The sequence below is a fragment of the Mobula hypostoma genome, chromosome 6, assembly GCF_963921235.1.
Source record: "Mobula hypostoma chromosome 6, sMobHyp1.1, whole genome shotgun sequence".
NCBI classification, from domain to species: domain Eukaryota; kingdom Metazoa; phylum Chordata; class Chondrichthyes; order Myliobatiformes; family Myliobatidae; genus Mobula; species Mobula hypostoma.
In genome coordinates, this window is record NC_086102.1 from 131362200 (window position 1) to 131380923 (window position 18724).

The 18724-nt window shown below is 39.8% G+C and overlaps 1 protein-coding gene across 4 annotated transcripts in view; it reads right to left on the reverse strand.

Moving 5' to 3' along the window:
- The window catches only part of agap1 (ArfGAP with GTPase domain, ankyrin repeat and PH domain 1), a 683413-nt gene that overhangs the window by 404799 nt on the left and 259890 nt on the right, over nt 1-18724 (reverse strand). For all 4 annotated transcript variants that reach the window (XM_063051721.1, XM_063051720.1, XM_063051719.1 and 1 more), the window contains exon 2: nt 9372-9430. In XM_063051721.1, the coding sequence (XP_062907791.1) occupies nt 9372-9430 (59 nt within the window). The remainder of the gene's footprint in view (nt 1-9371; nt 9431-18724) is intronic.

The window sequence follows — 18724 nt, forward strand, 5'->3', positions numbered from 1 at the left end:
CCCTAAACTTTTGCCCTTTAACTCTCAACTCATGTCCTCTTGTTTGAATCTCCCCCACTCACAATGGAAAAAGCCCATCCACGTCAACTCTATCTATCCCCCTCATAATTTTAAATACCTCTATCAAGTTCCCCCCCCGCCCAACCTATGCAGCAACAATTGGAAACACTCAGGTTGGAGGAACAACACCTTATATTACATCTGGGTAGCCTCCAACCAGAAACAAGTCTGTGAGCAAATACGTCAGCAAACACATGGCAGATGGATGAATGTTATTGCTACAGGTTTGAATGTGGCAAGAGAAATTTTAGTAAGGTTTAATATTATTTGTTAGTCAAAATGGAAATCTGCTTTACATTTTTGATCTGTGGTTCTTCAACTTTTTGAAAGGAAGCCTCGTTTAGTCAGTCAGTAAGATAAGCACCCCCACCCCACCACATAAATGCCTGATGTCATGGGCCACATCTCTTCAGGAATTAAGGCTGATCCAGAGATTGACCAAACAGTAATTGTAGTAGCATACAGTATAGAATCCTGACGAAGGGTCTCGGCCTGAAACATCGACTGCACCTCTTCCTACAGATGCTGCTTGGCCTGCTGCGTTCACCAGCAACTTTGATGTGTGTTACAGAATAGAATCTTGCTTTTTTTTAGTGAATTTTTAATCTTAATACTAAAAAACCCTGAAGACTCTGCAACCTTTGTTCATCACCACTGAGGTGATCATGAATCCCAAACTAGGAATCACTGTTCTATGTCATGGCACACAGACTAGAGACTCTAAATTTCAGAATGCTTTTGACTGCTTTCATTTCTGCTTTTTTTAAAAATAGGAACCTTTGCTTAGTAAACTACAGGCCGAATATTTAACTCGTATTGCTAAAGATATGTTTGATCCTGTCTGTAGAGACCCAATATCAGAAAAAAAAAGGATGAAGAGAAAAATAACCTTAGTGACCCAAATTAAGGATTTACGCAGGAGAAAGACAAAGAATATTCAGACAGTGGCTGTGACATTTACAATGTTAAATTGAACATCCAGGAAGCAGATTAAATGTTAGAGTTTGCAAGGAAATTAACACTATCTAGACACTTCTTAAATAAAAGAACAGAGCTGCAGACAGAAGTTACTTGGGATGTAACAAAGAGAAATTAGCAACAAGCCTACTTCCAGAGATAAAATTATTTAATTTTCTACTTATGTCAATGCCACACAGCTCCTTTGCTCTCTTCTCCAACTGTTTGTTTGCCAGTCTGTACTGGCTGAAAAAGAAATTAATCCAACGGAATATTGGAAAGCCATTTCTTTGGTCATCACCATAAACTCTTTTCACTGACCGCAAGCTTCAAAACTCCCCAAGGTAGCCGTGGTTAAACCAACAAGTCTTTTCTTGAACAACAGGAATTCTTTTCTTGATCTTGGTCTCACCTTTAACCCTTAGATAAGCTCCCAACCATATTTCCATGCTAAGATCAGGTACTTTCACCTTTTATATCATCTGATTCTGCCTCTCTCATAGCTTTCTGTTGTTAAAGTCCATATCAACACCTTTGCAACATTAAGACAATGATTCCGAAACAACCCTGGTCAGCATTTCACATTATATACCCTGCAATTTCAAAGACAAAAGACATCACCAAACCCTGTGTTCCAATTTACAACTTGCTAGTGTAGCCTCCACACAATGTTTTCTGCTGAACTTTCCACTGGCATCCAGTTACTTCTATAATCCAGTTCAGTCCACTCATATACAATACTCTGCAAAACGTCTTAGGCAGCTTTTTTTTAAATATAAATACTGTTTTGGATTTTTTTTTACCTTCTGCATTAGTGTGTCAGTAGAAAAGAGGAAATTTTAGATTTTTTGTAATTCTTTAAAGAAAGTAACATTAAGTAACAGAACACTTTTCACACACAAAAAAAGTCATTGCTTAGTAGGTACTGTATATAGCCCAGTGTGAGATTAGACAAAGATAACAAATAGGTGCTAATGATCAATGACATGATGAATTGAATGAAATAAACTGATTAAACAAACAGAAATGGGTGTAGAAGGAATCAAACTGGGCGAAGAACAACCTAACTAAAAGTTGAGGGTGTAGCAGATGTAACAGTTTAAACTTCAAATCATCAATTCTTACATCAGGGCAAGAGTGAAGATAGCAACAAGACACAGGGTGGTCATCCTATATCAGTAAGGTCTCTCCCAAGCAGAAATTTTGCAGCAGACAGGTGTTTCAAGATGTGCTTCTGGAAAAACATAGAAATGGGCAGGTTGAGGACCAGAAATGCAGTGGTTGGTCATGGATACTGTGCAGTAAATGAGAGATACATCAAACGGGAGTATCTTCTAAATCAGAAGAGCTCCAGCACTGCTATCAGCCCTGCGCTCACAGAAACCACTAGAACTCAAGTACACCCTTCTAAAGTCCAGAGAAGTCTTGTCAGAAGTGGACTGCTGCCAAAAAGCCATTCCTCCAAACTGGAAACAAAGCCAGGAGACTCACTTACACATAAAAGCACAAGGACTGGGGTGCTGAACAATGGCAGCAAGTGCTCTGGACTGACAAGTCAAAATTTGAAATTTTTGGCTCAAACAGGAGGCAGTCTGTCAGTAGAAGAGCTGGAGACTGCTACGTGGATGAGTGTCTGCAGACAACAGTGAAACACACAGGAGGTTCCCTGCAGGTCTGGGGCTGCATTTCTGCAAATGGAGTGGGTGACCTGGTCAGAAATGATTGAATCCTTGGTGCTGAGAAGTATACGCAGATTCTCATCCATCACGTAATAACATCAGGGAGACACCTGATCGGTTCCAACTTCATTCTGTAGCAGGAGAATAACTCCCAAAACACGGCCAAGGTCATAAAGAATTATGTTCAGCAAAAAGGAAAACAAGGAGTTCTGTAACAGATGGTATGGCCTCCACAGAGCCCTGATCTCAAATTCATCGAGGCTGTCTGGGATTGTTTGGAGAGACAGAAGCAAGCGAGACAACCAAAGTCTGCAGAAGACTGTGGCAAGTTCTCCATGTTACTTGGAACAACCTACCAACCGATTTTCTTATAAAATTGCACGATAGTGTACCTAAGAGAAATGAAGCACTTTTAAAGACAAAGGATGATCACACCAAATATTGATTTGATTTAGGTTTTTTCTATTGTTTGCTGCTCTTTCATTTTTTTTTGATATTTAGAAACTTTACCCTTCATTATTTTTGAAAGCATCTTCATTTTACAGAATTTGTTTTACTTGTGCCTAAGACTCCTACACAGTACTGTAATTCTGACTACTTGATCATTTTCAAATTTAATCTCTCCACTATAGCTTCAATCAGAAAGCATTTTGGGAGGGTTTCCTAGCCGAAGCAGTATATAAATACAGTGACATTGGACAAAAAGATGTAGAGTAAAATGAAAAGTAGTATTGATCAGTAAACAACACAGAACGGTTTCTTAAAATTCTTCCATTTTCACAATTAGCATCCTCAAGTTCTTGGTCAATATTGTCTCAACTGACTCTCACTGTGGTCACGTCTCTAAGCTCTGAACCACCTCTCTTCCACAAGGCAATTAGAGATTAACCCTGCCCTGCAGGATTTTTGAAATAGAAATGATCCTTCTGATAAAAACCTGAAATTTTGCCTTCATGCCTACAATAGCAGAGTATTCTTTTTACACACACCCTGGAAAACAAGTATCATCATATTTATACTCAGCAAAATTTTAAAAAAAAGCTTTCATTCTATGTGAAAGGTTTACAATACCTGGCCTGAATACTCACTTTTACTCAGATGTTTTAAGTGGACACAAGGAATCATTAGTTAATTTTATATTTTACGTATGACATAAGGATACTGCAAACTTCAATGGCCACACCCTGAAGATGGAATCTCTACAAGCATGCAAGTAATTTTCTCAAGTGGTGCTCTGGATGCCAATGCCCTTACAGCTTGCAAAATACGAAGCAGAAATGGACTAAAAATAAATCTGATGCAGAACTTGTTCCACAACACTAAAGACCAAGGTCAAAGGTGAACAAAGCTGAGAATTAAGACATGGTACATGACAGTCGCCTATGTCATCAAGTGGTAATACTTCCAAAGATTAAATGAAGTTAGGTAAGGTGGATTCCACTTAGAAAAAGAAATGTTGGGTCCTAAAGTCACACTTTCTCTGTCCTGCCGAAGGGTAACGGCCTGAAACATTGACTGTACTTTTTTTTCCATACATGCTGCCTGGCTTCCTGAGTTCCTCCAGCATTTTCTGTGTGTTGTTTGGATTTTCAGCACCTGCAGATTTTCTCCTGTTCATTGTTTTATTCATATCTGTCACAGAACTGTACCTACACATCTCTAAGAAAATTGATAACAGGCCATAAGTGGTAACTGAGCTTTAGATGATACCTTTAATTACAAGTGTCAATAGTAACACAAGAATAGGAGCGGGCTGTTCAATTCTTGTGTTAATTCCCCTATTTAATCAGATTTTTGCTGATCCGCATTTTAACCCCTGCCTTGGCTCGTTAATATGTCTAAAAGAATCATGGTTTTGAAGACTTCTATTGACCTCCACTATCACAACTGCTTTTAGAGGTAGAACACCATATTTCCATCATGACATGCGTGAAAAAGTGCTGCCCAAACTCGAGCTCTTCGCTAAGTGATCCAGACCTTTGTTCTGCACTTCTAACTCCAGAAGAAATAACCTCTCTTGCTTTGCCTATCCACTCCTTTGATCAACCTAAGTATATATCTACAGATGAATGTAAGCCTTGTCTAGGTAACTTGCCCACATAATTCTTTCCTTTTTGGTTCAAGAGTATAGGAAATCTGCCTCGTCCCATTTGTGACCTATAATCCATCCAGAGATCGAAAGGTAGTTCTCTATATATGATGCAACTAGAACCCTACAGAACTTATCTTCCACTCCTTTGCATTTCAGCACTAAAGCTTTGATATTCGAAAAAGCCTGCAAAATTATTATTGTCCCTTTCTTTGAGAAATTTCTTTACTTGGCACTAAAGTGATTGTGCAGAGCTGCAAACTATAGCAGTTAATGAAAGTATGAAAATAACCAAGAGATAGATAGCAGAGAAAAATTCTGTGATACGATATGAACATACAGCACAGGAACAGGCCTTTGACCCTTAACGTTTCTGCTGATCATGCTGCCGACTAAAATAAGCTGCAAAGGGTTGTCGACTCAGCCAGCTCCACATTGGGCACTGCCTCCCCCACCATCGAGGACATCTTCAAAAGTGCCTCATTAAAGCCCCTCACCATCCAGGCCATGCCGTCTCCTCATGACTGCCATCGGGGAGGAGGTGGCACAGGAGCCTGAGAATGCACGCTCCATGTTTTAGGAACAGCTCCTTCTCCTCTGCCATCATAGTTCTGAAGGGTCCACGGACCATGAACACTACCTCACTATTTTACTCTCTTGTTACACTATTTATTTTTTTATATTTCATATTTTATCAGCAATATTTTATGTCTTGTACTGTATAGCAGCCGCAATGCAACTAATTTCATCACCTCAGTGATAATAGACCTGATTTTGATACAATAAAAATTTAATAAATTAGTACAACCCTCTCAGTACACTTGATTTGCCATACTTTTGCCTACTGACTTAACCTGTCTATTTCTCTCTGCAAACACTGCCTGCCTCACAACGTGTCCGACTCAGCAATAAATTGTCAATGGGTGAGAATGGCCCCTCACTTGCCATGAATACACATTACGAACAGCTGAGGGCTCAGCAATGATCCCTGAAATTACAACGTGCTAACTTGAAAATGACTCATTTATCTGCGATATGATTCCTGCCACCAAACCATTTCGCCAGAAGCGCTGATATATTATCCTTAATCCCATCAACCCTGAGCTTGGGCAGTAACCTTTTACAATGACACAATCAAATGCCTTTCAGAAATCTAAACTCAGCCATATTCTGGACTCAATAGTAGTCATAGAGAGATGTCATGATGAAGCAGCACCAATGGCCCACTGAGTCAATGCAACCATTAATCGCCCATTTACACTGCCTAGATAGACGTGATTTCTGTCTGCATCAGCAATCCATCTGTATTCATTGGCTCTGCTTGTTTTCCACCCCAACACACTTTATTCTCTGGAAGTAGAGGACATACCCAAGCCTGACCCACTGAATGCATCTTTCTTCTCTGCACTTCTCAACACCCACAGTATAGTGCCTATGTTCTTGTTCTCTAACTGCCCTCCATTCACTCACTAAACAGATAACCTTGTTTACAGTTTACCATTATGGTCACCCCAGTTTTATCATATCATTATCAACATCCTTTCCCCACCTTCCCTGCTTCTTCCCAAGCTTCGTTCCTCAATCCTGATGTAGGCCCTTGGTCCTTAAGCATTAACCATTTCTTTTCCCAAAATGCACCCTGACCTGCTCAGCGTTTTCAATATTTTCTGCTTTTATTCTAAATACATTTCTTCTATTATTTCCCCATGATCCATCCTGCTAGTTGAAAGTCTCCAAAGATTACATTAAATCTGCCAGCTGATTTTCCTCTTATTTTTAATGATTCCCTGACCTAGATGCTAAGGGACCAGCACCAATTTTTCCTGTCCTCTTCCTTTTTATAATGTAGAACTCCCAACATGTTTATGTATTCCTTGCTGGTTTAGTTTCTGTATTTTCCTATCAATATTTTGTCATTACTTGTTTACAAAAAACCCCCCCAATTCCCAGGCCTATTAATCTATCATACCAGCCTTCACTGCAGTTAGTCACGAATGGATTAGTTATCATGTTGAGTCCTTACTTCTCAATGGAATTTTGTCTTATTTTTTAGTGTTTTTAAATTTAGAAATACAGCATGGATCAGGCCCCTCCAGCCCAACGAGCTGCACCGCCCAGCAACCCATCTATTTAACTCTAGCCTAATCACAGGTCTGTTAACCTACTAAAGATACTAACTCCTTGGGCTGTGGGAGGAAACCAGAGCACACGGAGGAAACACACATGCTCACAGGAAAGGTATACAAACTTCTTACAAATGGCATCGGAATTGAACTCTGAAGCCCTGAGCTGTGACAGCATCACTCGAACTGCTACACCACTGAGGCACCCGCTGGTCTTTACAACATTTAAAAACCTGTGAAATATTTCTGCCACTGGTTATCTACCACAACATCTTTTAATCTAATTGAACCTGGCTTTCTGGAGCCGTGGGAAAGCAGCTGAAGCAGCTACATCATTGTGCCCGAGTAGTGTCAGAGGCTTGCAGTCAGGAGTGAGTCCAGGTCTCCAGCACTGTGAGGCAGTGGCCCTACCCACTGTGCCGAATATGAGTCACACTTTACCTCATCTCACATTGACAGCACATCCTTCCTTCTCTTACCACCTAATATATTTATTGAGCTTCCCACCTAAATAATTTATCACGTCTTTATGATCGAGAGAGACAGAGACAAAGAGACAGACACAGAGAGAGAAGTATGATTACACTCAAGGGGAATTCTGCCTTCACCATTCTACTGTCAAGGGAACATTTTTGTAGTAATTGAAGAGGAGGTGACCACATGTTCACTTTACATAAAGCTCAGAATGTCTCTGAGGGCATCTCTGATTCTTTTAGACTTTAAAATGGCCAAAGGACAACAATCAGAAATACAGCAAATAAATCACTGCCTCTACTTGCTTCAAGTTGATTGAGAAAAGCACGAGAAAAGTAGCTAAACTCTGTTTGAATGCTGTATAGCTTGGCCTGAAAATAAAGATCAAAGAATCCACTGTAGGGGAGAGTGGACATGCAAGTAATCACATTACTAGGGTAAGATGCCAGAGGAATAGTTGAAACAATATATGTACTTGAGATCAAAAGGAGGGGTTCGCATGGAAATTCCACTCAAAGAACGCTTGTATAATTAGGACTATTCTGTTACACACATAACATTTATTTATTTCTAAGTAGGATATAAAGCAAACATCTCTGTTATATGCATTCTGCCACATTTAATTCAAAACACAGGTGCATATCAAACTCTACAATCATGACTTTAATCAGTAACTCAAAATCAAACATGGAAAATGCTTGCAGCTCCATGTCAAAGCAACAATTCATACTGCAAAGCCAACACGTATTATCATTAAATGATCGCATCAACTCACTACACAGTTTTAAAGTATCAAATGGGATAAACACCCATTAAAATCTCCTCATAACAACAAGCTAGAAATACTGAACACACTCAACTGTGATTGACTGAAATTATATAGTCAGATACCTCCTGTACCTAATAAAGTGCCACAGAGTGTATGTTTGTGGTCTTCTGCTGTTGCTCATCCACTTCAAGGTTCAACATGTGTATTTAGAGATGCTCTTCTGCACACCACTGTTGTGTGGTTATTTCAGTTAGTGTCACCTTCCTGTCAGCTTGCAACAGTCTGAACATTCTCCTTTGACCTCTCTTATTAACAAGACATTTTCACCCACAGAGCTGCCACTCAATGGACTGTTTCTTGTTTTTCACACCATCCTCTGTAAACTCAAGACTTTTGTAAGTGAAGAGACTTTTGTAAGTGAAAATCCCAGGAGATGAGCAGTTTCTGAGATACTCAAACCACCCCGCCTGGCACCAACAATCATTCTACAGTCAAAGTCACTTACTTAACATTTCCTCCCCATTCTGACGTTTGATCCAAACAACAACTGAACCTCTCGACAATGTCAGCATGCTTTTATGTACTGAGTTGCTGCTGCATGATTGGCTGATCAGATATTTGCATTAACAAGCAAGTGTACCAGTGTATCTAATAAAGTGGTCATGGTCAATGTTACCCCTCTCAAATCTCAGTGAGCAAATGCAATTATGTCATACAACATTAAACCAAAAGGCACGAGAGGTTCAATTTACTGTCTGATCATGAGAGCAAAATTGATTTGGATTGAGATGGTAAACAATGTCAGAATATCTTTTTTTGGTGACTTTCCACAAGGACCAATTAGAATCTGTACAACTCTTACGAATAGGCAGAGTCAGAATTCGGCTTGGCTTTGATACTGTTAAACTTGTTCAAGCATGGGCATTAACAGCAGGCTCCTAACTATTTGTCTCCAAGAACAGGACAGTTGACCAACACTCATTGGAATATGCAGAATGAACTCTAAATGACTATGTTGATAGGTAGCAATGTTTCTGCTTTCAAAGCTGAACTGGGGCATAATAGTAGTTACTGAGATGAGGAAATGAAATAACCTTGGCAAAGGGCACTGAATAAAAACAGCTAATTTTAGCTTTCATATCTTCCGAACCTTCGCAGTGAGCAACTCTGTTGGAATCAATCCCAAGAGCTTATTTGAAGGGGCTGGTGACAGTACTCACCACTTTGAGTTCTGGCACAGATCGGCTAAGTGTCCACTCTTGGCTGTTCACAAATGCATCTGCAAAACACAAGTCCATAGCCAAAATTAAAACTCCATATAAGAATGTTTGCAAAAGGCAAAGCAACATTTGTCTACCCTTCGCAAATAACAATTGAGAGAGCAAAACCAGAAAGAACAGACAGCAGTTTACAAAGGTTACTAAATCCTTACCTACATGAGTTAACTAACCCCAGTATTTATATAACTAATTCACAAAGTTTGGTTTGACTACAGTAAAGCACTGATATTTGTCATTTTTAGAACGTAACTGAGTGACTTCAGTTTGCAGGAGTCTGTCTGTACTCTATAGTCATAGTCATATTTTATTAATCCCGGGAGAAATTGGTTTTCGTTACAGTGCTCCATAAATAATAAATAGTAATAGAACCATAAATAGTTAAATAGTAATATGTAAATTATGCCAGTAAATTATGAAATAGGTCCAGGACCAACCTATTGGCTCAGGGTGTCTGACCCTCCAAGGGAGGAGTTGTAAAGTTTGATGGCCACAGGCAGGAATGACTTCCTATGACGCTCTGTGTTGCATCTCGGTGGAATGAATCGCTGGCTGAATGTACTCCTGTGCCCACCCAGTACATTATGTAGTGGATGGGAGACATTGACCAAGATGGCATGCAACTTAGACAGCATCCTCTTTTCAGACACCACCGTGATCCAGTTCCATCCCCACAACATCACTGGCCTTACTGTCCTTCACCTCAAGGGTGGCCTCAGCATGGCACCAGAGAACTGACATGTCGGAATGGGAATGGGGATCAGAATTAAACTCCTTACATCACAATTCTGTGTCACTTCAAATCAGTCTGACCACTCTGGTGCCTGAAATGAACCTAAAATGAACAAAAACCATTTATCTCATGGATTTGACCTCAAGTCTGTAGAATGGGATAACAGGCTTTCTTCTCACAAGCAATGCTGCCAGAACTCAGCAGCTCAGGCAGCATCTATGGAAATGAATAAACAGCCAACATTTTGGGCTGATACCCTTTTTCAGGACTGGAAAGGGAGGAGGAAGATGTCAGAATAAAAAAAGGTGGTGGGAGGGGAAGGAGGATAGCTAGAAGGTGACAGGTGAAGCCAGGTGGATAGGAAAGGTAAAGGGCTGGAGAGGAAGGAATCTGATAGGAGAGGAGAGTGGGCCATAGGAGCAAGAATAGGAGGAGAAGACCCAGGTGGAGGTGATAAGCAGGTGAGAAGAGTTACAGGGCCAGAGTGGGGAAGAAGAGGGGAGGGGAGGGATTTTTTTTTATGCCATCAGGTTGGAGGCTACCTGAACAGAATGTTAGGTGTTGCTCCTTCACCTCAAGAGTGGCCTCAGCATGGCACCAGAGAAGGCCATGGACTGGCATGTCAGAATGGGAATGGGGATCAGAATTAAACTCCTTACATCACAATTCTGTGTCACTTCAAGTCAGTCTGACCACTCTGGTGCACCCAGCCCAAGCTGCTGTGCAAGGTATTCTCTCCAAGTAAACTTCACAAACCTCACAAGCCAAAACATGATCTTACACCAAAACTAATGAAGTATTATAATCAAAGTGAACAATAATCCAACAATGTTTACTAATGATGTTTACAGAAAGAAAAACTTGGTTAGTTTCTTCTTCTTTATCAAATAGTTCCCCAAGATCTTAAACAGCACCAAAATGCACAGGTCTCCTGGCAGTTCAACATCTCTTCTGAAGAATGAACAACACTGGGCAAATTAGTCTAGACTTTATGAAGTTTCTGGAGTCAAATTTGAAATCAAAGGGTGGAAGTACTAGCAACAATGTCTTAGCTGATGCTTCTCATAGAATTAACAGAAATAGCACCAGACACCACAGTTTCTACAAGAGTCAATCAATGGCCCGGCAGAGTAGAGACCATTACAGTTGCATTGAAAACTTGAATGAGGCAACCACATCATTCACAATCACAGGTTAATATGCAATCAAGACCCATTTCAAAGCACTGACTGCTTAACAATTTTTTGTGCATAATGAGCAGGCGAATCTTAGCAACTTCTGAGGAAGAAGCTCTTCTCTCCTGTATCAGCAATCCCAAAAGATCATCTGAGTCTTCTCCAGGCAGTCCAGGGATCAACGCTGGGCTTGACTGTGCTCTGCCCAGCTCACATTCTGAACTCCTGTTTACTTTTGCAGCACTCTGGGTCTGACCAATTTTGATGTCTCATTGCTACAGCTGTCCTAAAACTGCAACCAAGCATCAGGCAGTAAATCCTAGACTCTGCCCGAGACAATCCCAATCACCTATCTATTTCTGATAATCAGAGCCAATTAAAAATGAGAAATATTTTTTTAAACTTATTTTAAAAACTTATAATTTTATGTTTACACATTTAACCCAGGTAAATTATTAAAGGAGGAAAACACCAAACCATTTAACTTCACAATCCAGGTTAGCAAACATCTTCAAATGAATGGAGCTGCACTAAATTCACCAGCCATGGTTGCCAATGAAGCTGAGGTGATGGTTATGATGCACTGCAACCTTCAGCTCTGGATGACTCAGCTCTAACCCTGGACTGAGTAACAGGCACAACAGCACAGTGGAAGGCCAGTCAAGCCAGCTGAGGAGGAGCGGAAATCATGCCACCTACTCCAACAGATGGCTGAATCTTACATCAAACATTTAATAGGTGATGCCACCTGCCTTTGAAATGAAGGACCATAAATTAAATTCTACATATAAACTCTTCGCTCAGTAAACATTAAAGATAATTTGCCTGAATAGGCAGTTTTTAAAAAACATATATACCATGTACATATACGCCAATCATATTGGTATTGACAATACTACTGCAGCCTTAATGCAGGAACATAGATTTCCAACAGAATCATTCAGGGCCAGGAGACTATAGCATGGCTGTGAAGGGATTTTAAACTAGAGAGTGTATTTTATTAAACAATTAATTTTACAAATACATAAAAGGTTTCATGAAATTATTTTAGAAAAACAAGGTAGACTATTATTCCTATTGATGAAAAACTAGCAGAAAATCAATATCTTCACTAAAAATAGCTGACTCTTGTTTTGGTGAAGGGAACGACAAGGTCACATTCTATTATTGAAACAAAGAGTAAAGGAAAGGGGTCAATTATAGAGGCTGAAGAAAAAAAAACTAAATGTGGACACAATCCTACTCAAAGAGCTCGCTAATGAATGTTTGTCACAAATGGAACCCTTGGGCTACAAATAATGATCCTTGCTCATATTAGAGATATCATATAGTGCAGGAAACAAGTTACAAAGGAGAGGAAAAGCACTGCCAGCAAACACACTTCATTACAAAGCCATTACAGATGGCTGGGAAATTCAGGAGCCTTCTCAGTGAACCAAGTCAGGTTAATGTCAGTCTGTGCTCTTTATGCTGCAACTAGCCTGATGCGAGTCAGATTAGAATTTCCTCCCAGGACAAAACTGGCTAATCTAAGCACACTCTGGGCAACAGCTGGTCACTCTGCCAGCTTTGAAAGCAGCAAACATTTCCAATTAGTGTCACACTGCAGTAACAAACTTCCGCATTTATATGCCGCCTCATTGAGCAAAAGCAAATTTCTGCTTCTATGTACGACACCTCGCATTGATAGGATATTTCATCGTAACTCACTTCAAGCCAAGACAGGATATCTAATGATATATGTAGGGCTGGGATTAAATTGCACAACGGCTGTTTTAATGGTGCGGGACATTCTTAAAATGCCAATAATAAATCAGGCAACAACGACGGCTTTCACCAATGGGCCTGTGATGGCAAGAATCACTAGCAATGAAACAACGCCCTTGAAGCACAGTAAAAAAAAATCCAAAGCTCTTCAAAGATGCACAAACAGAAAATGAATTCTGAGCCAAAGGAAGAGATATTATGCGAGGTGGCAAAATCTGAACTGAAGAGGTGATGGAGATTTGTAAAGGAGAGGCTGAGAATGAGTCCAGGTCCAGGGAATGAAAAGAAGGTATGGTGCTGGTAGCTGAAGATTTAACCTCCCATGACTGCGTAGAGCAAGCAGGTGGAGATGGAAAGGGGACAGCTCAGGAGAGGTTTCAGGGTTCAAGTGTATTGTACAGGAAGTTCACAATGGTATTTATACAAAGGATAGGAATCACACATTTCATAATTTTTCCAATGATCAGGAGTAAAGGTTCTATGGAACTTCAAGTCAGGAGAGTTTTGAATGAGCTGAGGGAATGGCAAAGACCCTGAGCAGGGGATGGGGTATGGAATCTGTGGCCTGGGAGTCACAGCTAACCAGGACTCATAATTAAACTACATTATGAAAACTGGCAAATGCTAATAGACATTTGAAATTGAATTACAGATCAATGAAAGATGAGGAAATTTGCAAGATTTTATACGACCTTTCATATCCTCAGTGTCTCAAACAACTTTCTAGTCATTGTGCTCCTTTCATGCAGCTTGTTTTTTCTTGACCTCAGGTCATTCCACAGATTGTGTTTCTTATAAGCTGTCACCAGAATATAAAATACTGATTACAATTCAAAAGGAGGCCGTAGGGCACAACAGGGCAGCCTAAGCACCAGAAAGACAATATATATTTTTTAAATTTGCTTTTACATGATACGGAAAATATTTAATAATCTTCATTTAAACTTGAGACACTGAGGTTTAATTACTTGCCTCGGCATAATCAGAAAATTGTGCTTTAAAACTGCAACTAAACCAGCACAAATTATATCTTGTACAATTAATTTGTTGAATCAGAAACACACAGAATTCTGCACCACTTTAAAATCCAACAGAAAAATATAACACTGCATATATTTTCCTCCCATCAGGATGTGTTCCTCAATATGACCCAGTGTAATTTTACTAATGCAGTTGATTCCTTTTCGTTTTACAGAATTTAAGCATTTTAGAGTATAGAGTCCTGCAGACTGTCCAGTCTTCAGTATAAAATGTAGTATCTTAATATTACTATTAACATCTAGGACTGCAGGAGATCAAATCACATTGCACTATCGCTCTACACGAATGGCTCCCAACCCTTTTTTATCCCATGGACCCCTACCATTAACTGAGGGGACCCTGGATTCTTGCTCTACACTAAGGTCCACTATTAATTGCTAGATTAAAGCCTAACACACTTCATTTTGATTGGATTGTTTCCACATGAAAAACTTTCAACGGAGTTAAATGCAAGCTTTGTGGTAGGCATTCAATCTGAATGTTGCACAACAACTTTCTTTCTAAAGGGATGTGTAAAAATCCCAAGCTCTTATGTGGAGCTGGCTCGAACATAGAGGTTTGAAAGTCTGAACATCTGATTTTGCGTGGCCCAGATACGAATGTCGGAAAATTGCTGGAACTGAAGCAGAGCAGTGCTGGGCACTGACTGTCATCATTATATCTACATGGCAATGACAGCAAGTCAGTGGGCCAAATAATGACAGGCTAAAACTGTTCATGCCAAACTCCATGTTGTACATGTAATGTATTACCTGCCAACTGTTGACAGGACAGCACAAATACAGTTCCAATCCAATAAATAAAGATGCACACACATAAAAGTACATTTATATACAGTTGCAAGAAAAAGTTTGTGAACCCTTTGCAATTACCTGATTTTCTGCATTAATTATTCATAAAATATGGTCTGATCTTCATCTAAATCACAATAATAGACAAACACAATCTGCCTAAACTAATAACACACAAACATTTGTACTTCTCACCAATACTGAGTACACCATTTAAACAATCACTCTATATGTTCAAAAAAATGTGAACCTCTGGGTAATGCCTTCTACAAAAACGATTTGGAGCCAGGAGTTCCAAACAATGAGATGAGATTGGAGGTGTGTGGCTGTGGCCCTGTCCTATAAAAAAAAGACACACAAAGTCAGGTTACTGATCGCCTGCTCTTTTCAAGGAAGATCTGTTTCTGTACACCATGCCTTGATCAAAACAACTTTCAGAGGTCCTCAGAAGAATTGTAGAGATGCACAAACTGGAAAAGGCTACAAAAGCATTTCTAAAGATCTGAGTTTTCTTCAGTTCACATGAGAGAAATTGACTACAAATGGAAGAAATTCAATACAGTTGCTACTCTCCCGAGGAGTGGACGTCCCACAAAAATTACACCAAGAGTATAACTTGCAATGCTGAAGGAGGTGAAAAAGAACCCAAGGGTAACAGCAAAAGACCTACAGAAACCTCTAGAACTTCTCTGTTCATGTGTCCACTATTTAAAAAAAACAGATCAAAAATAGTGTTCATGGAAGGACACCACGAAGGAAACTACTGCTCTCCTAAAAAAAAAATTGCTGCACGTTTCAAGTTTGCAAAAGACCACCTGGATGTTCCATAACACTTCTGGGACAATGTTCTGTGGACCGATGAGAGAAAAGTTGAACCTTCTGGCAAAAATGCACACTGCTATGTTTGGAGGGAAAAGAGCACTGTACACCAACACCAAAACCTCATCCCAACTATGAAGCATGGTGGAAGGAGCATCATGGTTTGAGGCTACTTTGCTGCCTCAGGGCCTGGACAGCTTGCAATCACTGAGGGAACAATGAATTCAAAATTATATCAAGACATTACAGGAGAATGTCAGGGTCGTGGTCCATCACCTGAAGCTTAATAGGAGTTGGATGATGCAACAAAAAAGTAATCCGAAACACAAGAGTAAATCACAACAGAATGGTTTAAGAAGAAAATGTGTGTTTTGGAATGACCAAGTCAGAGTCCAGACCTTTACTAATTTGAGATGCTGTGGCATGACATGAAGAGGGCTGTTCATGCAAGCTATTCCAGAAATATTGATGAACTGAAACAGTTTTGTATGGAGGAATGGTCTAAAATTCCTCCTCGCCATTGTGCAAGTCCGATCAGCAGCTACAGGAAGCGTCTGAAGGAGGCTATTGCTGCTAAAGGAGGTTCTACCAGTTATTAAATGCAAGGCTTCACATATTTTTTCCAGCCTGGACTGTGAATGATTAAACAATGTGTTTAATGAAAAATATAAATATTCCTGTGTTATTCACTGAGACAGATTGTGTTTGACTATTTTTGTGACTTAGATGAAGATCAGACCACATTTTATGAGTAATTGATGCAGAAATACCATGTAATAACAAAGGATTTACAAACTTTTTCTTGCAACTGTAAGTAGAGGAACACACACAAAATGTTGGAGGGACTCAGGTCAAACTGCATCTACGGAGAGGAAAAAAAGAGTCAATGATTCCTGCCAAGACCCTTCATCAGGACTCTTCATACAGGAGAATTGTAATGCATTTTATTCTGAATCCAAACATGGCCTTCACATAACTGTTTTTTAAATATATTTGGACTGTAAAATTTTTAAAAATCCAATCACTAAGTAAGCTTTTGAATTAGATATATAGCAAAAGCTCAAGAAAAATGGTCCTACAATACAGTAAGTTTTATAACAGATTGACTTCAGTCCGAAAGACCAAAAATAGGGATGATGGAGAAGCCACTGGGGTAGGAAAATAACCATTTCTTTTATCTGCACTGAACACAATAAGCTAAGAGCAGCAGAAGGCCACAAGGCCCATGAAGCAAGCCATGCTATTCACTATGATCGTGGCCAGCCTATGCTGGCCTCTTCTGCACGATTTTTCTAATGTTTGATTCCTCAATCTTTCAAATATTTATCCTTCCACATAAAAATACCTAATAATCTGGCCTCTACTGTCCTCAGGGTAAGATCCTACATTTGGTGTGTATGGTACAGCCTTCCAATTCAGCATCCTTCACCATATCATTCAATCTTCGTCAAAAACTGAGTTTAAATTTATTTTTTTTCTCAGTAATACCAAGTCAAAAATCTACTGTCAGACAGAATTTCATGTTTTCAGGCATGAGTAGTTGTAATCTTGCAGCTTTCGCTAGTCTAACAACCGGGCCCTTTGAAAGTGCACTAGGTCAGCAAACAGCACACAACACAGCAACACACATCAAAATTGCTGGTAAACGCAGCAGGCCAGGCAGCATCTCTAGGAAGAGGTACAATCGACGTTTCGGGCCGAGACCCAGGTCAGCAATTTTGATGTGTGTTGCTTGAATTTCCAGCATCTGCAGATTTCCTTGTGTTTGAGCACACAACACAGCCTTACTGATGACAAGTTGCCCCCAATTTGAGAGGACCCACTGACTCAGTCAAGCTAAAACGTATGAGTTTCATACAAAGGAGGTTAGACAACTTAAAAAAAAAAATAGGCTTTTAAAAACTGCTGCTCTTGGAATAAAATATTTTCTGGTATCTATGCATTTTTAATTATCAGTATGATTTTTTTGCCCAAAGCTGACTATGAAACCATTATAAAAACCCTTTGTAATAACATCATATTTTTCCCTTTAGATATTTTTCATTTGGAGATAGAGATGGGGGAAGTGGATAATCCAAGGGAGGATTCGCATACACAAAGATTTGAAAATTGCTGTTCAAAACTACAGGGTGCATAAATAAAATAAACTAGAGCCAGCCCAATTAAGGGAAATACTGGGTGCCAACTGATCAACATTCTCTCCAACCAGAAGGACATATTGTAGTCATTACATGTGCTGTTTCTAAAACTGCAATTAAATGTAAAAACCGAAATGGAATAACAGAAGAGAGAAGTGGTTGCCTCAACTAATTAGTGACATTGTACCTAGCTAAAAATAAACAAGATATGATTATGTGTCCGCCTTTGAAACATTTTTGTTGTTATTCGGGAGGAACTGTGCACAGCTCGCCTGCAGACACAGAGCCATTTTCAAAGGCAAGTCATTAACGAGCACATTACCATGGCAACCATACAACATGGCAAGCTCGGCACATGCTTCCATCATCACAAACTACAGCTCTCATGAACATTCGGGCTGCCTCCAACAAGGCCATTCGATCAGGCTGCTGTTTGAAGGACAAGGCATATTCATGTTGCTCTGATATTGATATGAAGCTTGAGATAAGATTTCCAGGGCATTCCTTTTCCTTCTGAAGTTCTCCCGCCCTGACTGCCGGTGCTGAGTGGGTTCAGATTCTCACTGAGACCAAGCTGCACTCATCGGCCATCCACGAGGGCCCAAGGCTGCTTCTCAAAGTGGACTCAGCCAAAGGCTTCCTCTGAGCTGAGCCAGGCACATGAAGAGGTGCTAATTGAAGTGCCTCTTCATTTCACCCTATTAATCTGCTATTTAAAGCAACCATTAGTAGCATGGAAACCATGGCACTACATTCGAATTTATGATCAACACTTTGCAATCACTGCAAGATCAATTAAAAAAAAGAATCTGAAACCACAATCAAGAGAAAT